This window comes from Ictalurus punctatus, chromosome 8 (assembly GCF_001660625.3).
Source record: "Ictalurus punctatus breed USDA103 chromosome 8, Coco_2.0, whole genome shotgun sequence".
Lineage (NCBI taxonomy): Eukaryota > Metazoa > Chordata > Actinopteri > Siluriformes > Ictaluridae > Ictalurus > Ictalurus punctatus.
In genome coordinates this window covers 18,324,133-18,343,549 of record NC_030423.2, presented here as the reverse complement: position 1 = coordinate 18,343,549, position 19,417 = coordinate 18,324,133, and the positions used below count along the sequence as shown (strand labels likewise).

The window sequence follows — 19,417 nt, the reverse complement described above, 5'->3', positions numbered from 1 at the left end:
TTTCTGCAGAATATAATTAAAATGTTACATGTTAAATTCCCCAACACATCCAGTACTTATGCAAATGATCACATTTGGAATAAAAAAATAAACTATAGGATAATGCAGCCAAGGCCGAATGATGAGAATCTGGGTCTTCAGGCTATGCAGTCTGTTAGTTCACCTCCCGATCTGAGTCATCTGAGTCTTTCTTTTCTCACGTCAAATTTGTCACTTCTGTTCCCCCAGAAACAGAAATGATTAGTTCACGTCTCGAGTCTTCGGGTTCGAGTCGTTCGTTCATCACGTGACCGCCCCATAGGCTGAATTCAGTGGGGCTGTGATGTGAAGAACAAACGACTCGAACTCGAAGACTCGAGAGGTGAACTAATCATTTCTGCTTCCGGTACAGAACCTATGAGGATGTTGCAGTGCATGCACGGTCAAAAATGAACAAAGCACTCTCTGATACAACTCTCTGTTCCCGAGTCATATTAAAGATTCGTTCAAAATGAGTCACACATCACTATTCGGTTAGTAAAAAACTGCTCGTGGTTCATTTGAGACTATACTACCCCTTCTAAAATTCATACACTAGTCGATACAGTGCATAGTGCAAGTGTATAGTACGTCATTTGGGACACAACTTTGGTCTGTACTCTCTGATGCGTGTTTTTGGAGGAGACGTAACGCAGTGAGTAAATGTGCCCTGTGCTGCGTGCAGACCGACTAATCGAAAATCAGATTCGTTGACAACGATTTTCATAATCGATTATTATCAGTTAGTTGTTGCAGCTCTACACTTGTGTTAGATGCGTTAGAACAGGGAGTGACTCTTTCATACAGGGCTGTGGTAATCTAAGACTGGCTCTTCAGTCTCCTGGACTATGCAAGTTATTATATTAGTGAGCCTATTTTCTCCTCCACTTACTTGTGAAGAGAAGGCTACAGATGGCCTTGAGGAACCATTTTTCTAAAAATGAACTGTCTACTAATATTACACTGTCATCAACAATTGATGTCCATGACATTGCGACATCAAATTCAGAACGTGATGCATGCACACAAACACAGCCCTATTCCACCAGCATGTGAAATGAAATCCGAATGTAAAGCATCCTCACAAATCCTGTCAATGATCCTAATTTCCTAATACTCCTTTGCCATTTTTTAGTCATCTGAAATCTTTGAGGCCAACAGGAATAAATATTATGCATTAACATGTAATTGCATTTTGATTATTTTGTACATATACAACTAGAGTGGCAGGAATCAAAATCTGACACCCAATTCTGAAATTCACATCAATTTCTGAAGTCTCAGACTCGCCAAGTGTGGACATAAACATGATCATAAAACACAGGACACTGTTGAACATGGGACTACAAATGAAGGAACAAGCATGTGTAAATATTACGGCTGCACAATATATAGTTTGTTCATCGTTATCAATATATTGTCCTTCACAATAGTGCAGAAGCCTACAATTTGCCAATGTGAACTCTAACCAACCTTTTTTGTATTCTGTGGTAATTCCTAACAGTCCTAGGGAATGTCTGTGTGGGTGTTTTGATCAATTGAGGGATTGTCATGATACATAAAATATTTTAATTACGCACGCCAGCCTTGTGTATTAATGATGGTATGTGTGTGACTCACTGTGTGTGTCTTTGTTCTGGATTGAGGCCACTCAACTCCTGTTTGTCCCGTAAGATGCGTTCTCCGAGCAGGTAATACGTGGCTGTGATGTGATTATACCGGTCAGCATCCAAGGCTCTAATACACACACACACACACACACACACACACACACACACACACACACACACACACACACACACACACACACACACACACACAGAGAGAGAGAGAAAACAATTAAACACATGAATCACAACCCTAGGAGGTTATTTGTTTCATTCAGTAGGTAGAGATACAAATAGCAGCAGATGCACTGCTAATCAAAATGTTGTTGTTGTTGTTTTTTTTTAATAAAAAATGATCAACAAAGAAATGGAAATGAACTGAAATGTGAAGGAATTAAAATTGACTCAAAGTGAGACATTTTCAGAAAATTAGAGGACACTGGGATTGCTTGCGAACCAACTGAATAAATGAATATGTATTAATACATTTTAGAGTGTTATTAATGTTTTGTCTTATAGGAGTTCCACGCATCATGTCACACTCAGCTTCACATTTTTACTTAATAGCATTTAGTTTAGCTGTCCTGAACCTGGGTTAAAACATAAAGGCCTGATATAAATAAAATATAATGGTCTGATATAAACCTTAAGAAAAATATTTAGTATCATTTTAGAATATTCTATAAAAAGTACATAACTGATCAACATCTAGGCCTTTTCCAATTACCTCTAGAATCTATCCAATTAAAAAAATCTAATGTCACTCATTATTTTGTCATTTTAGAAGATAGACCATACAAATTAAGCCCTTAAAGAAAAATCTTTAAATCCATAAATTGAAAAATCAAAAACAAAAAAAAAACAAAAAAAACTTGTGTATCATTTAACTTTATCATTTCTAATCTATACATTTACTTCAGATGGCATTAGTCTTAGCCTATAGGTCAAATATAGCAATATGATACTACATAACTGCCTTGACTCACTCCTGTATGGTGTCTTTGTCAGCGATGTTCCCAGAGCTCATGGCCTGCAGGATGAGCTCGTGCTCCTGAGGAGAGAGGCTGCAGTGCGGAGAGACAGGCGACGGAGACGCATCGACACCCTGCAGCCACGGGTGAGACTCGATCTCCAGCAGAGGGGCTCGCTTAGACGGCTCTCTCTGCAGCATCCGCGAGATCAGACTAAAAGAGGCAGAAGGAGAGAGATATAAATAGAACGCTGGAGGAGGTTATATGCTTATTATGAGGTTGTTATTGTTAATGTTTTATTATAAGATTGACATGATTGACAGTTGCTTTAGCGACAATGTATTTAGAGCAAACGTGCATGAAGGACTGGGATTGATATGTATTAGAAGAAAAAGACAGCAAGGGAAAGAGAGAGAGAAGGAAAAAACAATTGGAGAGAAAGAGAGAGTGATGGCAGAACAGTAGTGAATGGGTGAGAAAAAAGAGGAAGAGAAGCAGAAGATTTAAAAAAATAAATAAATAAATATGGCAACAGAAGAAAGTGTGTTATTTCTGCTTATTGGAGCGAAACAAGGGGGAAAAAAACCCATAATCTTCACAAACAAGCTTGATAATGCCTCTCTCTCACTCTCTCTCTCACTTCCTTCCATCTACTTTTTATTTAATTTCTGTGTCTCTGTCTGACTCACTTTTCACACTTTTCCCTCTCACTGGTCTGATAAATATTCATCGTCTCGCTGACAGGAGCTGATATTTGCATATGCACATCTGGCTATGAAAGTGAGCGAATGAAACAAAGTGGTTATCTCACGTCTCATTAATATTCATGAGCACCTGCAGAGTGTAGTGATAGAAATGGAGGGAACATGAAAGATTTAGCTCTGACCATGCAAAAAAGTGTGTGCGTGTGTGTGTGTGTGTGTGTGTGTGTGTGTACACACTGCACAGAATCATTTACCCTCCCACCCATCCATTCATTTTCTGTAGTGATTATCCTATACAGGGTCGCAGGGAGCCTGGAGCCAGGCACAAGATGGGGGACACACTGGATGGGGTGCAAACCCATCACAGGGCACAACAGCACACACTCACACACTCACACACCACGGACAATTTGGAAATGCCAATCGCCTACATCGCATGTCTTTGGACTGGGGGAGGAAACTGGAGTACCCGGAGGAAACCCCCGAGGTATGGAGAGAACATGCAAACTCTGTGCACACAAGGCAGAGGCAGGAGGTGAGAGGCAAACGGGCTAACCACTAAGCCATCGTGCCCCCTATTTACCTTGAGTGTTTTATTACAGTACCGACCGACTCAAAACCAGCATGCAATCAGCACAGCCAGTAGAGGGAGCCAAACCACAGAGTGTGTGTGAGTGTGAGAGAGAGTGTGTGTTCTCGTGTGTGTGTGTGTGTGTGTGTACCCAGTGGTTAATTTGTACAATTAAACCAGATGTTCTTCTCCTCAGCTGCCCAAAGTTTGCAACCACATGCAAGAACTTTCCGAATCAACACTCATCTGAACTGATATATCTGGCAGAAATATCCACAAAAGTCTTGCCGATTCTAGTTGTAGCATTCCAATACGACACAGACATCACAGAACTATACATGGGCCAATACTACTCTGATACAAACAATCGGAGATGAATTCTCAGAGGTGCGATTGCGGTTTGAAGACAAGCTGTGTCTTGTGTTCGTGTTCGAGACCTGCATTGCGTCAGCAGCTTAAAATATGTCACTGGAATAGATGGGAAAATTGTCTGATTCCTTACAAAACGCTTTCCATTACAGGAAGACTGAGCAAGTAATTGATTAGACCTCTTTCTTCCAGATAGCACACTGGTGCAGATAATTAGTTATATCTTTTTCCCCATCATCTTCTTTAGCTTGGGATGGTGATGCTGAAAAATGACTGATGATAAAAACACAAAGATCTGTTACGTTTCGACAAATACTGCTGTCATGAAAATGGAGGCATCGGCCATGATGGAGGATTATCCTTTTGGTTTTGTTTGTTGCAGGTAACATAGACAGGTAATATTACGGTCATACAACTTCCTCTCTTCTCCAGTAGAAGGAATAAAGGTGCCGCTGCAGTGATGATGGCGATCTTCCCTGCTGACATCGGAACCTTTAGACCCTTGAAGATCGCATTGACGTTAACATGAATGTTTCTCCAGTCTAATAACAACCAATTATCTATCTGCTACCAATCTGTGTAACGCTACACCACTAGCTTTATTTAATAACTTATATTATGGCACTATTAGCTAGCTATTTACATTTAGCTGTCATACTCCAGAAGCTCCTGGTACATACAAGCGTATGATAGCCGCCTGATACTGTGTGACTCTATTAGAACAACGTAAATCCTGTTCTACTTCTCTCTACTTCTTAATAAAAATCCAAAATCCTAAACCATTATCACACAGTAAGGGTTCATTTCTAACCCTAACCCCGCACCAGCGTTTCGCTGATATTCACATCCTAGCGTCATTATATGTGCTTTATTTAACCACAAAACATCCTCATGATATGTTTTGTTCAATGATGTTGCTCTCGCTTTACAAAAAGCAACATTAGATGTGTAACATACTTCCTTTGAAAGCAAATAGAGCGTTAAGAGATAAAAGGAAAAAGAGAGAAAAAAACCCCCCAAACAGTAAGAGACACAGTGAGGCAGAAATATCCCCGTTTGAGCATCAGTGCTCCCTGAGGAGAGCGCCGTTCTTACTTACACAAGAAATATTTTCCCATTAAAGGACTTTTTGATGGGGGGGTAGATCATGTGACCTAGTCACTATGTTTGGCTATGCGGTTCATCCCAGATGTCACACAACCACACACAGCCTCAAGGCCAGATTTCTGAGGTATAATCAGTTGATTCAGATCCATCCTGTCCTTGGAGAGCCGTGTTTGAGGGTATTCTCTCCACAAATAACTCTTCTATATATAACTCTCAACAGCACAAGATGAATGCAGCCTCTATTTGTGCATTATGCAAAAAGTGCATTTTAAAAAATCAAATAATTATCCGATTCCTTTTTAGCATATATTCCCACCATCAGACTTTGAGCTACACCTCCTACCCGAGTCCGACGCTGGTGCAGAATGACGCCAAACTATGTGCTGAGAAAGAGAGTGATTCATTTTCACAATGGCACCTATGACCCTCTTTGTGCTCTGTGATACAGTCTCAGGAAGCACAAATTAATCTGGTACTACTTACTGCAAGTACAATGCTAATCTGCAGACACAAAACATGGCTGACTTCGGAATATTAGGAGACATTTCATTTTTTGGCCAGATTCTTCCTCTACTCTGAGGCACTACTGCAAATCCATTTATTCAATCAATGCACTGGTAAAGCTGAATTTATCATCATGTGGAACTGGAGACGCATTTTAAAATAATTTAAAAATAATTTTCAGACTCCATTCATGTTCAGCTCAACTCAGTGGGAAAATGGTGTTTAAAAAGGCCTAGAGCTGAAAGGAGGCTCTGCCTTGACATACCAGCATCCTGATTCAAACCACATCGCCTCTTGGCTCATGACTCAAAATTCCAAGAAGCTTTGAGCTGAACTGCTTCCAATAACCTTCCCTCTTAGCTTCTGATTGCTCCATGTTTGGCTGGGAGATGTAAAGCGCGGGAGTACAGCATGTTCTGCCAGAGTGTGTCCTACTGAAGGTTGACAAGTAAGTGTAAAGTTTAGTGTGAGGGTGAGCGGAACACACCATGTTCCATGCTTCGGTTAACTGCATCTTACACTGAAACAACAGGGCTCAATCCTAAATGCTAATAAGTATAGGAAATGAAATGTGCATTATGCATTTTCCTTTTTGTTACAATGAATATTCTAAAAAGAATCAATGATGTGACATTATAAAAAGAGCACCATGCTAAACATGTAAAGATCTCAACAAAACGTTGAATTGTTTCTACGATCTAATATTGAAGCAAACCTGTAGAATACAGAGCTGTTTCATGAACTTCTAGGCCTGTGCTTGTGCAGTTTCGTTCCCATTTCTCAAAATATTTTGGGGCTCCAGAGTGACGCAAACGAGCGATGCTCTCATCACAAGATGGTAAGTTCGAATACGATCCTTGACACTCGCCAAACTCGTGGGCATCCGTCTGCTCATGTATGTGGAAGAATGTAGATAGCGCTTTTCCTCTAAATGTGTTGCGCTGGCCTGTGATGCAGCATGAGCAGCAGGTCGAAAAGGCATGGTTGGCTGGCTTCATGTGTATGGAATTACATTCGTGCCAAAAATATTGAGAGTGATGTTTCAAGAAAGGAACAAAAATATACGATGAGAAAGAAGAAAAACACTCTGAAACTGAAAAGAATGAACTCCGTGGCAAAAATGTAACACGTCTATCTTCAAATAAACAGCATCCGTTGTTAACAGTTTTCCAAGCTTCCTTTTCACTAATCATAGTTTATGCATGCGCTGCCAGACTTTTCGTTTACGCTTTCAAAGTTTTCGTTTACGCTACACAAGATAATGTTCGCCATTCTGGCACAAACCTCACGTGTGGGTGGGCTCAGTTACATCCTGTACAGAGCAATGGGCTGGTCTTTGGCAGCCATATTGATCCTTTGTTCTAAAATGAACAATTTGTATGGATGGACTGTAATGTAAACCAATTCCCCCCAAAATGCAGAAAGAATGAAAATATTGATCTGTTGTGTACATATCTGTGTAAAAATGCTACTAAACTAGCTAGCTAAATGTTAGCTAAATATGTTACCTTGCTTGTCTACTTACTTGACAAAGTTAAAAAAAAATTAGTGCATGTCCATGGGCGATTACTGAGGGAGTAAATGCTGTTGAATGTGCTGTATTGTCATGTGTGTGTGTGTGTAGCGTATACACTGGCATGGATGTGTTAGAATAGTTGTAGATATGTATTGAGATGCAGATGTTCTTACACAGAAGTGAATTTTGCATTAGACCATGTGCTGTGTGTGTGAGCATGTGCGACTGGTGTTCTCACTCTTTACACTCCGCAGAGACGTGATCCGGGACGGTATATCGGCAGTCCATGATCATGATCAAAGTCTCGCTGTCGTTGGCCTCCTGGAATGGCGGGCGTCCACACACCAGCATGTAGAGAATCACACCCAGAGACCAAATATCTGAAAAACACAAACACAACATGATCAGATATATACACTATGAAATACATCATAGAAATATCACACATATTATGCAGTCATATACGGTCATTTAAGGCACACATAAAGGAAGATGTGACTGCTGTTCAGTGCATCATTTATGAACCTGTAAGAGAGGAGTAAGCTGGGACAGAAGAAGCGACCCAGCTGTGAGCTTACATTAACACACATGCACATGCACGGACATACACAATCATTCATGCGGAAACACACAGACGTGCATATAAACTTCACACAATGACACTAGTAAAACACAACAACACAAATCCAGAAATGTCTAGTAAACTGTGTTCTCTGAGCTAGAGAGAATGATTGAGTTCTGCGTAATGAGCAGAGAGGAACAAAGAGAGAGCATACAGAAGTATTTAATGCAAATACTGCAACGTCACTACAAGAATCTGTCAGAATGTCACATATGCAGAAGAAGGTATCCAGGCAATTCTCACCACACCGAGCCAGCTGAATGGGAACTAAACGAGGGAAAGGAACTGAAATCGTGAGAGTAGAGACAACATGGTGGACAACATAGAAGTAATACTATAGGACTGGTCTGAGGGAATTACTACAGCCAGTCAATCTCAATTCAAATGCCTGACTCTCTGCTCCATGTAGCAAACATAGCTTGCTAGTTGTGAATGCAAGTTTAGTCACAGCTTCTCCTAGAGGGCAAAAATAAATAAATAAAAATACAGGATGTATTTTGTGAAGATGTAAAGGGACATTCTTTCTCAAAATCTCCACCCCCTTCCCCTTCCAGAGAAAATTTCTGAGACCAGTGTCCTGTTTCAAGATGGCCGTCAAAGGAAAAAAATCATTTCACACAGCTGTGTGTATCAGAGGAACGTAACAAGTATGTGCATGTGTGTACCATTGTCCTAACTATGCCTTCATCGGAGCTAACAATATCTCTGTTCTTTTCTACACTGAACATTCGGTTTCCACTGACTCTCGCTTTCTCTCTCTCTCTCTCTCTCTCTCTCTCTCTCTCTCTCTCTCTCTCTCTCTCTCTCTCTCTCTCCCCCTCACACACACACACACAGAGTTCTGTGTACAGGCATTATGTAACTGTAATTTAATGGGTCATTGAAGCTTTATCTTGCCATTGTTTACACACAACAAGGATGATCATGAAGCCGTACAGAAGCAAACACACACACACACACACACACACACACACACAGTTTCTTTTTGTGCATTGTATTTCAAATGCTTTACCCTAATGCTGCCAGTGCATAGAGACAACCGTGTGTTACTTCTTTTTCATTACATTGTATGGTCACTGATAGAGTCATGTCTCAGTTCACAGTTTATCTTTCAATGTCTCTCATTCTGTCCTTTGTATCTCTCTCTCTCGGTCTCTCTCTCTCGCGCTCTCTGTCTCACCCTGTCTTTCTACAAATACTCACTCATCCATTCTCCATCTGCCTCTCATCCCTGTGTGTCTCTCTCTTGGTTTCTAAAAATATTGCAGCTGATGTCATTTGCCTCTTAAAGACTGCTGTTCAGGGAAAATACTCCAGAAACTACAAACATATACTGTCTGTGTGTGTGTGTGTGTGTGTATGTGTGTGTGTGTGTGTGTGTGTGTGTGTGTCAGAACTTGAGCAAGTGTATTAAGGAGGTCACTTGAGCACCTTACTGTGTCGGCCTGGGGCCCTGACTGACCTGATGAATATTCACACACACACACACACACACACACACACACACACACACACACACACACACACACACACACACGATACAGGTAAAGAGGAGAGTGGCCTGTATTTTCTGGTTCTAGGAACAACAGAGCTCAGCTTTTCCACAACCTGACACTGTGAATAAACAAAACCTACTCACTCTCCTCTTTTCCATCTTCATCTCACCAGCTGTTCTTCAATAGTTTAAAATGATTAGTTGTACAGCAATTAGTGTATATTTGTACATTTTATAATTAGTTAATAGTAGTAACTTTGATTGGGGGGCATGTGGCTTAGTGATTAGCATGTTTGCCTCCCACCTCCAGAGTTTCAGGTTCGATTCCTGCCTCTGCCTTGTGTGCGTGGAGTTTACATGTTCTCCCTGTGCTTTGGGGGTTTCTTACGAGTACTCCGGTTTCCTCCCCCAGTCCAAAGACATGCATTGTAGGCTGATCGACATCTCTAAATTGTCTGTAGTGTGTGAATCAGTGTGTGTGTTATTGTGCCCTGCGATGGGTTGGTACCCCGTACAGGGTGTCCCCTGCCTTGTACCTCAAATCCCCTGGGATAGGCAACAGACTCCCCACAACCCTGTGTAGGATAAGCGGTACAGAAAATGGATGGATGGATAGTAACTTGGATCGATAATATATTCAACATGCATTATACTGTTGTCAAGGACAAAATAAAGTCAAAGTGACGTGAATGTGTTTTATTTTAGGGTTTTTTGTTGTTGTTGTTGTTTTTATTGTAACTTGGCCATGTCATTTTGCCCTAACATAGTTGCTTACTCGTAAAGATCCATACTTGTAAACAAAAGGCATGAACGAATCAGGAAATAAACACAATGAAGAGACTTCACAACCATATAAAGACAGAATGATATAACTAGATGAATTCATCAAAGGCTAAACTGAAGACCTCTGGAAACAATGGGGAAAGCAACCAATGACAAAACAGGGGTGGAGATAAAACCAAACCATGTGATGATAAGAACATGAGCTGATCAAGTTGTGTAGGGGAAAGCTGGATTCGTGTTACAACCGTGAAAAAAACAATACCATTAGAAGGTGAGAGAGACAGAGCCTTAGATCTATTTACGCTAATCTTTATCTGAGATCAGCCGATTAACAGCGTCATATACACAAGCATAAATGAAATGAATAGCTGTAGCTGTGCGAGATTGTTAATAGAGACTATAAGGAGTGATCGTCATTCGGACAACTCCAGCCGAGTAGTTGTAAACTTGTGTGTCAGAGCCAAAAGAGCTGTATTATTAGCGACATTAATGAATCAGAGTTAAACTTGGAACATTAGTGAATGTTAAAAAACATTTTTTCTTGGAATCAGCAATTGGAATGAAATCGAATTGGCTTGATCTTTGCACAGAAACCAGGACAAGGTGAGGTGAGAACACTTCACATAGCCTCAGTGCCCTCCATGTGCCAAAAAACAAAATCTAATGTGTGTGTGTGTGTGTGTGTGTGTGGCTGCCTTATGGAGAAGACTGACCCACTTTTTGTAGCTGTAATCCTGGCTCATGCGGTCGCTGTGACAATCACAGTGAGCAAGAGATGATAAAAATATCACATTACTAAGACCAGAACACACACACACACACACACACACACACACACACACACACACCTATAGCAGCTATGCGGAAGCAGCATGTGTATCATATCTATGCACTAACAAGCTCCAATGGGGCAGAAAGTCTCATACATTAACACAATGAGAATGAGAAGTAGAAACTGAGAGTCACTTTGTTTGTACAACTATTTTATATTTCATTTAATTATTTTGCTTTCTTTTATTATAATTTTCTCTTGGGGCACAATACAGGGAGGGTGTCCCAACCCATGACAGGGCACAATCGCACACACGTTCACACAGTACGAACAATCTGGAAATGCCAATCAGCTTACAACGAATGTGTTTAGACTGGGGGAGGAAACCGGAGCAGCAGGTTCGGTAAAACGTGTGCTCGGAGTAGTAACTCTGGTCTCTCTGGTGCCCTGCGCTCTGTAAAAAATCTAATGCTGTAGACCGCCAACATTCAACCAATCAGTATAAGAAGGCATCCTGTCCATCCTGTCAGACATGTTTCCTGTCAATTCAGAAAGCTGCCTCTACTACACTAGCGTTCAGGTGTTGTATCTGTTTGCTTCATTTAGCTAGTTTACATCCTCTGCACTGTCTAGATTAGATTATGACCCACTGTGAAGCCCAATATGAATATATCTCAAATGCAATTCAGTAACCATTGTACACAGCCACTCAAATGGCTCAAATGGCAATTAAACAAAGAAAAAATATAACATAACATATTCCATCACATGTCTACATGACTGCATTTAAGGACTTCACTGACCACTCTCAGATTCTAACAGGACTCTAAATGTACTGTCAATGTGTTCAGGATGTAGGCCGAGTTTCATTCTGGACTGCTGCAAATCTCTCCATGTGGACTCCTCTAGCTTCCTACAGCTCCATCTTCTCACAGATGTGTCCATTCAGGGGGAAAACTCTCCACTGAACAAAAGATGAAGGATGTGAGGAGAGACTGGAGGGTCAAGGGAGAGACACATAAAGCTAGAGATATAGAGAGAGAAAAAGTGAAGTTCTGGTGAGTCCAGTTGGAGGAAACACACCCCATAGGGTTGGATTCAAACTCATTAAATACAAATGGTTATATATACACTAAGGACAAAGAGCATGAGTTTAGCTTGGGAAACAATCCATCCATTTTCCATACCGCTTATTCTAGACAGGGTCATGGGGGATCCATGAAGTCTATCCTGTTCTGGACAGGGTGCCATCGCAGGGCACAACTCCACACACACACTATGGACAATTTAGAAATGGCACAACCCACTCTACCACCTGAGCCACAGCCGCCCCAGTTATTATGAACATTGAGTGTTCACCAACACCAAGTCAGAATACAGAGCAACAGATTCACGATACATTGTTCTGTGCAGCTATATTAGGTGAAGTGAAAAAATAATATAAAAACATACACACATACAGAAATACACAAACATACACACAGTAGTACACTGCTGAAAGCAGCACCACTGGATCCAAATAGGCCAGAAAGTTACACAAGTTCATGCACACACACACACACACACACCCTCTCTGAACAGAGTTAGGCCAGAGCCACACCCACACTCTCACACACACACTCTCACACACACACTCTCACACACACACTCTCACACACACACTCTCACACACACACTCTCACACACACACACACACTCTCACACACACACTCTCACACACACACTCTCACACACACACACACACTCTCACACACACACACACACTCTCACACACACACACACTCTCACACACACACACACTCTCACACACACACTCACACACTCACACACTCACACACTCACACACGACCCACTGAGGAAGTACCATGCTCTTCACCCTAATTCATATCCGAAGCCAAGTGAGCCAGAGAGCCACATGCTCCTTCACACAAACACAAACCCACACATGCCCTCTCTCACACAAACATACACACACATACTATATACTCACAAACATCAACATCACAAATCATATAATGATCTCATAAACCTCCAAGTCGATAACTTTTACTTTATGTTCACAATCTGATTTCACATAAATTGATTTAATGATAATAGTCTATGCTTAAACTGAATCAAATCAAATGTTCTCTAGCTAGAGGAAAAAACGCTTGAACCACAAGAACTTGTATAAATTTGGAAAGATAGTATCATAATAGGATTTTATAGGACTCATGGAATACACTGTAATTGCTGTAAAACTGATTGGATGTTCACTTTATAATCTTAGTTTAGCTTGTTTCCTCTTCACTTATATAGAAGTGGGAGGAGTTAAAAGTTGGATTCCAACTCAACTCAAGGGCAACAAAGACATCTTAGCTGCAATTTATAAACACATGCACTCTTATATATAGATGTCATCCTTCTGACACACACACACACACACACACACACACTCACACACTCACCCACAGCAGGAGCATCATACTCCTCTCCCAGCAGTATCTCCGGAGCTGAATAGGCCAGTGAGCCACAGCTGGTGACGAGCATGGTTCCGGGCTGGAAGTGGTTGCTGAATCCGAAGTCAGTGAGTTTGACAGTCCCTTGCTGGCGGAAGAACACAACGTTCTCGGGCTTCAGGTCTCGGTGCACTACATGCAGTCGATGACAGTATGCAATGGCGCGCACGATCTGAGCAAAATGTACTTTGGCGGTGCGCTCAGCGACTCCACCTTCATGCCGCAGGATGTAGTCGTACAGGTCTCCGCCATCACCCAGCTCCAGGATGAGGTAGAGTTTGGTGTGCGTGTCGATCACCTCGTAGAGACGCACCACGTTGGGGTGCTGTACCAGCTTCATGCAGCGCACTTCCTGCAGCAGGTGGCCCATGGCCATGCCGTCCAGCTTGGTCTTATCGATGATTTTCACAGCCACCAGCTGCCTGGTGAAAACGTGGCGTGCGAGCTTCACGACGGCGAAGTGGCCTTTCCCTAGTGTGCGATCCAATTCGTAGAGGCCGGCAATTTTGCCCTCTGAGCCGCTCTTTATGGCGGCCATATTGAATCAGAGGTGCGGGGCGGTGTGCAGTTACAGGACGGTCGAAACGAACGCAGCTCTAGTGAGACATCACCTAGTGAAGATCAGAAGAGTGATAAATGAAACAGTTCACAATCATCATTTGATATGTTGTTGAGAATCAGTTGATACAGTAGGCTGCTTCATAACAGTTTATAGAGGATTGGTAGTGTGAACACTGGATAAATAAAGTGTTACACATTTCCAAGTAGAGTCACATTATATCACATTGTCTTATGCTGAAACAGCTCTTATTAGGGTGTGGGGGTGTGTGTCTGTGTCTCTGTGTGTGTATGTGTGTGTGTGTGTGTGTGTGTGTGTGTGTGTGTATGTGTGTGTGTGTGTGTGTGTGTGTGTGTGTGTGTGTGTGTGTATGGAGGCCCTGTAGGCAGGACCACTGGAGCAACAGGGGCGAGCTGGCATTTGACCTGGAACTTTTCAGTCTTACTGGGCCGGTGACCAGCACTTCAGGCAATAACAGACAGGTCTGACACAGTTGAAAAACCAATCAAAACTTCCAGTTTTTCAGCTTGGGGGTGGGACATTTCTCCTATAGGAGATAAAGTGTTAACTGTGCTTAGGCGCACATTGGCGCTTAATAATGATAATAATGATAATAATAATAATAATAATAATAATAATAATAATAATAATATGTTGAATCCATATCTATTAACATTTAAGTATTTTAAGTGACATATGCACATATCCTGTATTCTGAGTCGATAATACATTTCCTCAAATGACATTCTTCAAATAAATTACGAAAGGCTTGCTGGAAAAATGTTTAGCTTTACTACAGTGACAAACAGCCTATTGCAGAATGTGAACATGTCTTAGATTTTTAAAACATATTTTAGAATGAGTGCTATCTAACTATGAGAACTATTTTTTTTTCTTCTTGTTGTTGCTGTTATTAGCTGCCTGAGGAGAAAAATGCTAAATGAGTCATGCGGGGTCCAAACAAACTATTCTGACGTTCATTAAAAGGTGTGTTGTGCACGGTTGTTGTATTATAATCAGACCCTGGCTCCACATAGCGCTAAAAGCAAAATACATAGTTAGCCTGTATGTTTTTATAGACAAATGACAGATGTACCCTTTCAGCCTTAAGCTGTAAACATGTATGCTGACAATTTTCTATGTTTATTTACACTATATTTTTGGCATTTTGTAAATTTTTGGTCTTTCTTTCTTTCTTTCCTACAGTTGATACTAGCACTCTAACTGATTCTTTTACCTACAGGCTTAAGCAGTTTTACCCTCCAAGTGTACCTGCCTTTTAGCTCACATTCAGAGTCCCATTAGTGTTAATAGCAGCAAGTTAAGAAGTTCTTAAATGCATAATGTGTACTTTTAGTGCCAGTAGGTCACCTGTGTGATATAGCAGACGAGGATTGGCAGATTTAAAATGGTGTTAAATGGCTGACACACTGAGCAAGAATCCCTGTAACTACACCACAAATTAGGAGCAAAATATTTGGGCTAGACATTTGGGGTTGTATAATGGGTAATTGCTCCTGTGCAGACTTTTTTACTGTGACATGGGATAAGATGCTGTGATCTGTCATTTCTATTTAGGGTGGATGTTAATGCTTGGTTTGGGGATGTTGAGATGCCATTTGCTGTTTGCAAAGCTGTTTAATATTTCCTTTGTTATTTTGTATTGTCTGTAGCAATAAATAGTTAAACCATGCCTTTTGACTTCAGTGCATTGTAACGTATATGAATGTGTTTAAATGTCAGATGAATCTTCGTGTTGTGTTCGCTACTTAGCAACGTTTTGTCCTCTTGCCGCAGGCTGTATGCTGGATAATGTAACAATAGTGTAGTAAAGTGTACTTTAAATATGCTTGCTTCATTTGTTCGGAATAGATAAAAAAACATCCCAGTGCCCCGGGATCCTCCCAGTGGCAGGGGTGTGTGTGCATGTGTTTGTGTGTGTGTGTGTGTATGCGTGTGTGCGTGTGTGTGTGTGTGTGTGTGTGCACACGTCTGGGGGAATGGGACAGTCATTAACATCACCATATAATTTCAGATTTACATCTTGACTATCCCGGGAATGCTGGGCATGAGGCAGTAATACACCCTGAATGGGGTGCAAGGGCATTACAGGGCATGTTGGAAAATCAGGGGTATTTATTATGCATAATTTTTTTAAGTAGTCTTATGACAGAGAACTACAGTATGTATGACCTACTTATCTGTGTGTGTGTGTTGCTTTTATGTAACTGTGTTTGAACAGGCCTGGGTCTGTTGTATGTGAAAGCATGTGTGTGCTACTGTGTGTGTGTGTGTGGGTTGCTTTTATGTAACTGTGTTCGAACAGGCCTGGGTGTGTTGCATGTGAAAGCATGTGTGTGCCACTGTGTGTATGTATATGTGTGTGTGTGTCTGTGTGTGTATATGTGTCTGTGTGTGTGTGTGTTGTAAAGTGGCTATGTGAGATTGTTCTCACAGATGCTTCCTCTGTTAAAATGCCTTTAATAATTCATCTGTAAATATTAACTGAAGAACAAATCAGCAGACGTGTGACACGGTGCTCAGACAGGTGTGTAAACGTCATGAAATCAACATGAAGCATGGTGACAAACCCTTCCTTCCTTCCTTCCTTCTAGAGGCCTTTCTCTGAAGTATGTGGTTGAAAAAAGTGGGAGGTGTGACAGAGAGACTACCCACAAGAGGGTACACTGGTACAGACATGCATATACACTCGTACAGTGTGTGTGTGTGTGTGTGTGTGTGTGTGTGTGTATGGGTGGGTGTGTGTATGTGTGTGCACTTTCACTCGTTAAACAGTATCTGAATTTCCATAATATTTACATATTCAAAAGCAAAAATGTGCATTTGAATGTCCCACCTTCTACTGTTAGATGTCTAACATAACTCGAGTTACATGATGTAGGAAAATGGCTGATACATGCACATTTAAAATATATTTTATTTATAATTCTCAATTTTCTAATTAAACAGACAAAATCTGAATCTACAATTGAAATGCCATGTAACTCATTACCAGACAAATGAATTAAAATGATATAAAAGTGCAGTGTGTTTTTGTGTGCTGTTTCTTCGGATACTGCTGCTGCTGTTCGTGTTGTCGGGTGTGAGAAACTGACATATCAGACTTGGTTATGTAAAACTACTGGCACCTGCTACAGTTTCACCAGATAAAAAGGTTCAGTCGATATTACTGGTTATCAGAATTTGCTCCTTAAAACGGATCTCTCAGTCAGGAGCCGTACTATCGTTTGTAATATCATTTCCCTTTTTTTATGCCTGATGTAAAAGTGAGAAATGATATTGCAAACACTTACCACTAGGGTACTGATGTCGCCTGTCAACAAGAGCCTCAGGCAATAGACTAAACTATAATGTGGAAATATAGAGTCTGAAATACTCAGAGTAGTCATGTGACGATATCTGAACAGCACGGGAAAAGAAAGGAAAAGTAAAAAGAAAAGGAAAGGAAAAGGAAAGGAGAGGTGGTGTGTTTCTCTGCATATTGATGGAGGAGTCATATGACAAGAGTGCAAACCAGATGGTGCAGATCAATATGTGTAACAAGATATCATAATTAGCCTCTGTGTGTGTGTGTGTGTGTGTGTGTGTGTGTTAATGGAGGGTGCAGAATAGTTAATGATAGTTAATGAGTTGTATCCAGGATAGAAAGAGACTGATGCCATGTTGGAGTGATGCACTTGATCTCTACGGGACCACACACACGCACACACACACACACACACACAAAGAGAGCACTGTTTGTCTGCAGAAAGCAATGCCGTTAATTATGGACGACACTCACACATGCACATTGTGTCATTTCTCTGCAGACACATCTCTCTTTCTAAATCTGTGTCTATATTTCTCTCTGTACACACAAACAGAAGCAAACACTGACATTTTAACACTGAAAAGAAGATAATAAAAATGAATTCAATAGAATTAGAACTACATCTGGGAAAAGATTTTTAAAGTTGGTAGTCTTGTCAAAGAAAAGAAAGTGTGTGTGTTTTTACATGCCTGTATGGATTTTTATTTATATATATATATATATATATATATATATATATATATATATATATATATATATATATATAAATATGCGCATGTGAATGTGTGTGTGTGTGCGTGTGCGCCCAGAGGAAGGATAAGGCTTTCCCTTCCATAGTGTACGACAGTCAGACCGTTTCCTACCAAGGGCACACACTGCATCCTACTGATAACACACACACACACACACACACACACACACACAAAAATGCACATAAACACGTACTGAATGAAGTACTCACACATGCATACACACTCATCCATGCAGGCATACACATATATACCCACACATACACAAACACACACAGAATATCACACAAAGAAACACAGTCACCCACAAACACAAATACATACACACACACAAATCATCCACCCATTCTGTGGTTCTCCCTCACATCACAAGTAAAACACAACATGGCCGCACTGCAGCAGCTACTCTACACACACACACACACATATACATATACATACATATATACATACATACACACATATATATATATATATATATATATATATATATATATATATATATATATATATATATATATATATATACATATACACACACACACACACGTATACATATGTATAAAACATGATGCACATGGTTGCACATGCGCATACATATACATATACCAACAAAGATCTGTATGCATGCACACAACAAAAACACAAATACGCACAAACAAACAAAAAAGCACACACACACGCGTGCACATGCGTGCACATGCATGCACGCACACGCACATGCACACGCAGCCTGATAGGAGGCTCGGAGTGACACGTGGTATCAGGGGAGAAGTGTGAGATGATGACTCATACTGTCTCACTCACAGAGAGAGCGAGAGAAAGAGAGTGAGAGAGGATTAGAGAGAAGGAAAGTGGAGAGGAGTGGGGTTTCCTCTACAGGTATGATCTCATCGTCAGTGTTCCCATCATACAGTATTGATGGTGATGAGGTCAGTGCAGTGATGGGGGAGTTAACAGCATTGTGCATAGTACATTAACACACACACACACCCTCCCTCTTCTGTTAGTCTATATCTAACTATGAACTGTGTAAAGAGATAAAAAGACCGATTAATAAATAAAATAAACTGCTAGGAGTCCTGCATCATTATGGTACCTAAATCTTTATCGAGCATAAAGATAAAGACCTTTTACAAACACTGGAGAGGTTTTCTCTTTTTTTGCACATAAAAGATGTAATTTGAGTCAGAATGTATCTTTGTTTTTGCTTGATATGCTATTATCAGTTTTTATGCTAA

The 19,417-nt window shown here is 40.8% G+C and overlaps 1 protein-coding gene across 1 annotated transcript in view; it reads right to left on the bottom strand.

Annotated features, from left to right (window-relative positions):
* The window catches only part of snrkb (SNF related kinase b), a 33,958-nt gene that overhangs the window by 7,903 nt on the left and 6,638 nt on the right, over nucleotides 1-19,417 (bottom strand). The window contains exons 2-5 of the mRNA XM_017474028.3: nucleotides 13,487-14,148; nucleotides 7,606-7,747; nucleotides 2,612-2,809; nucleotides 1,639-1,755 (exon numbers count right to left, since the gene is read on the bottom strand). Coding sequence (XP_017329517.1) covers nucleotides 1,639-1,755; nucleotides 2,612-2,809; nucleotides 7,606-7,747; nucleotides 13,487-14,075 — 1,046 coding nt within the window. The 5' untranslated portion in view covers nucleotides 14,076-14,148. The remainder of the gene's footprint in view (nucleotides 1-1,638; nucleotides 1,756-2,611; nucleotides 2,810-7,605; nucleotides 7,748-13,486; nucleotides 14,149-19,417) is intronic.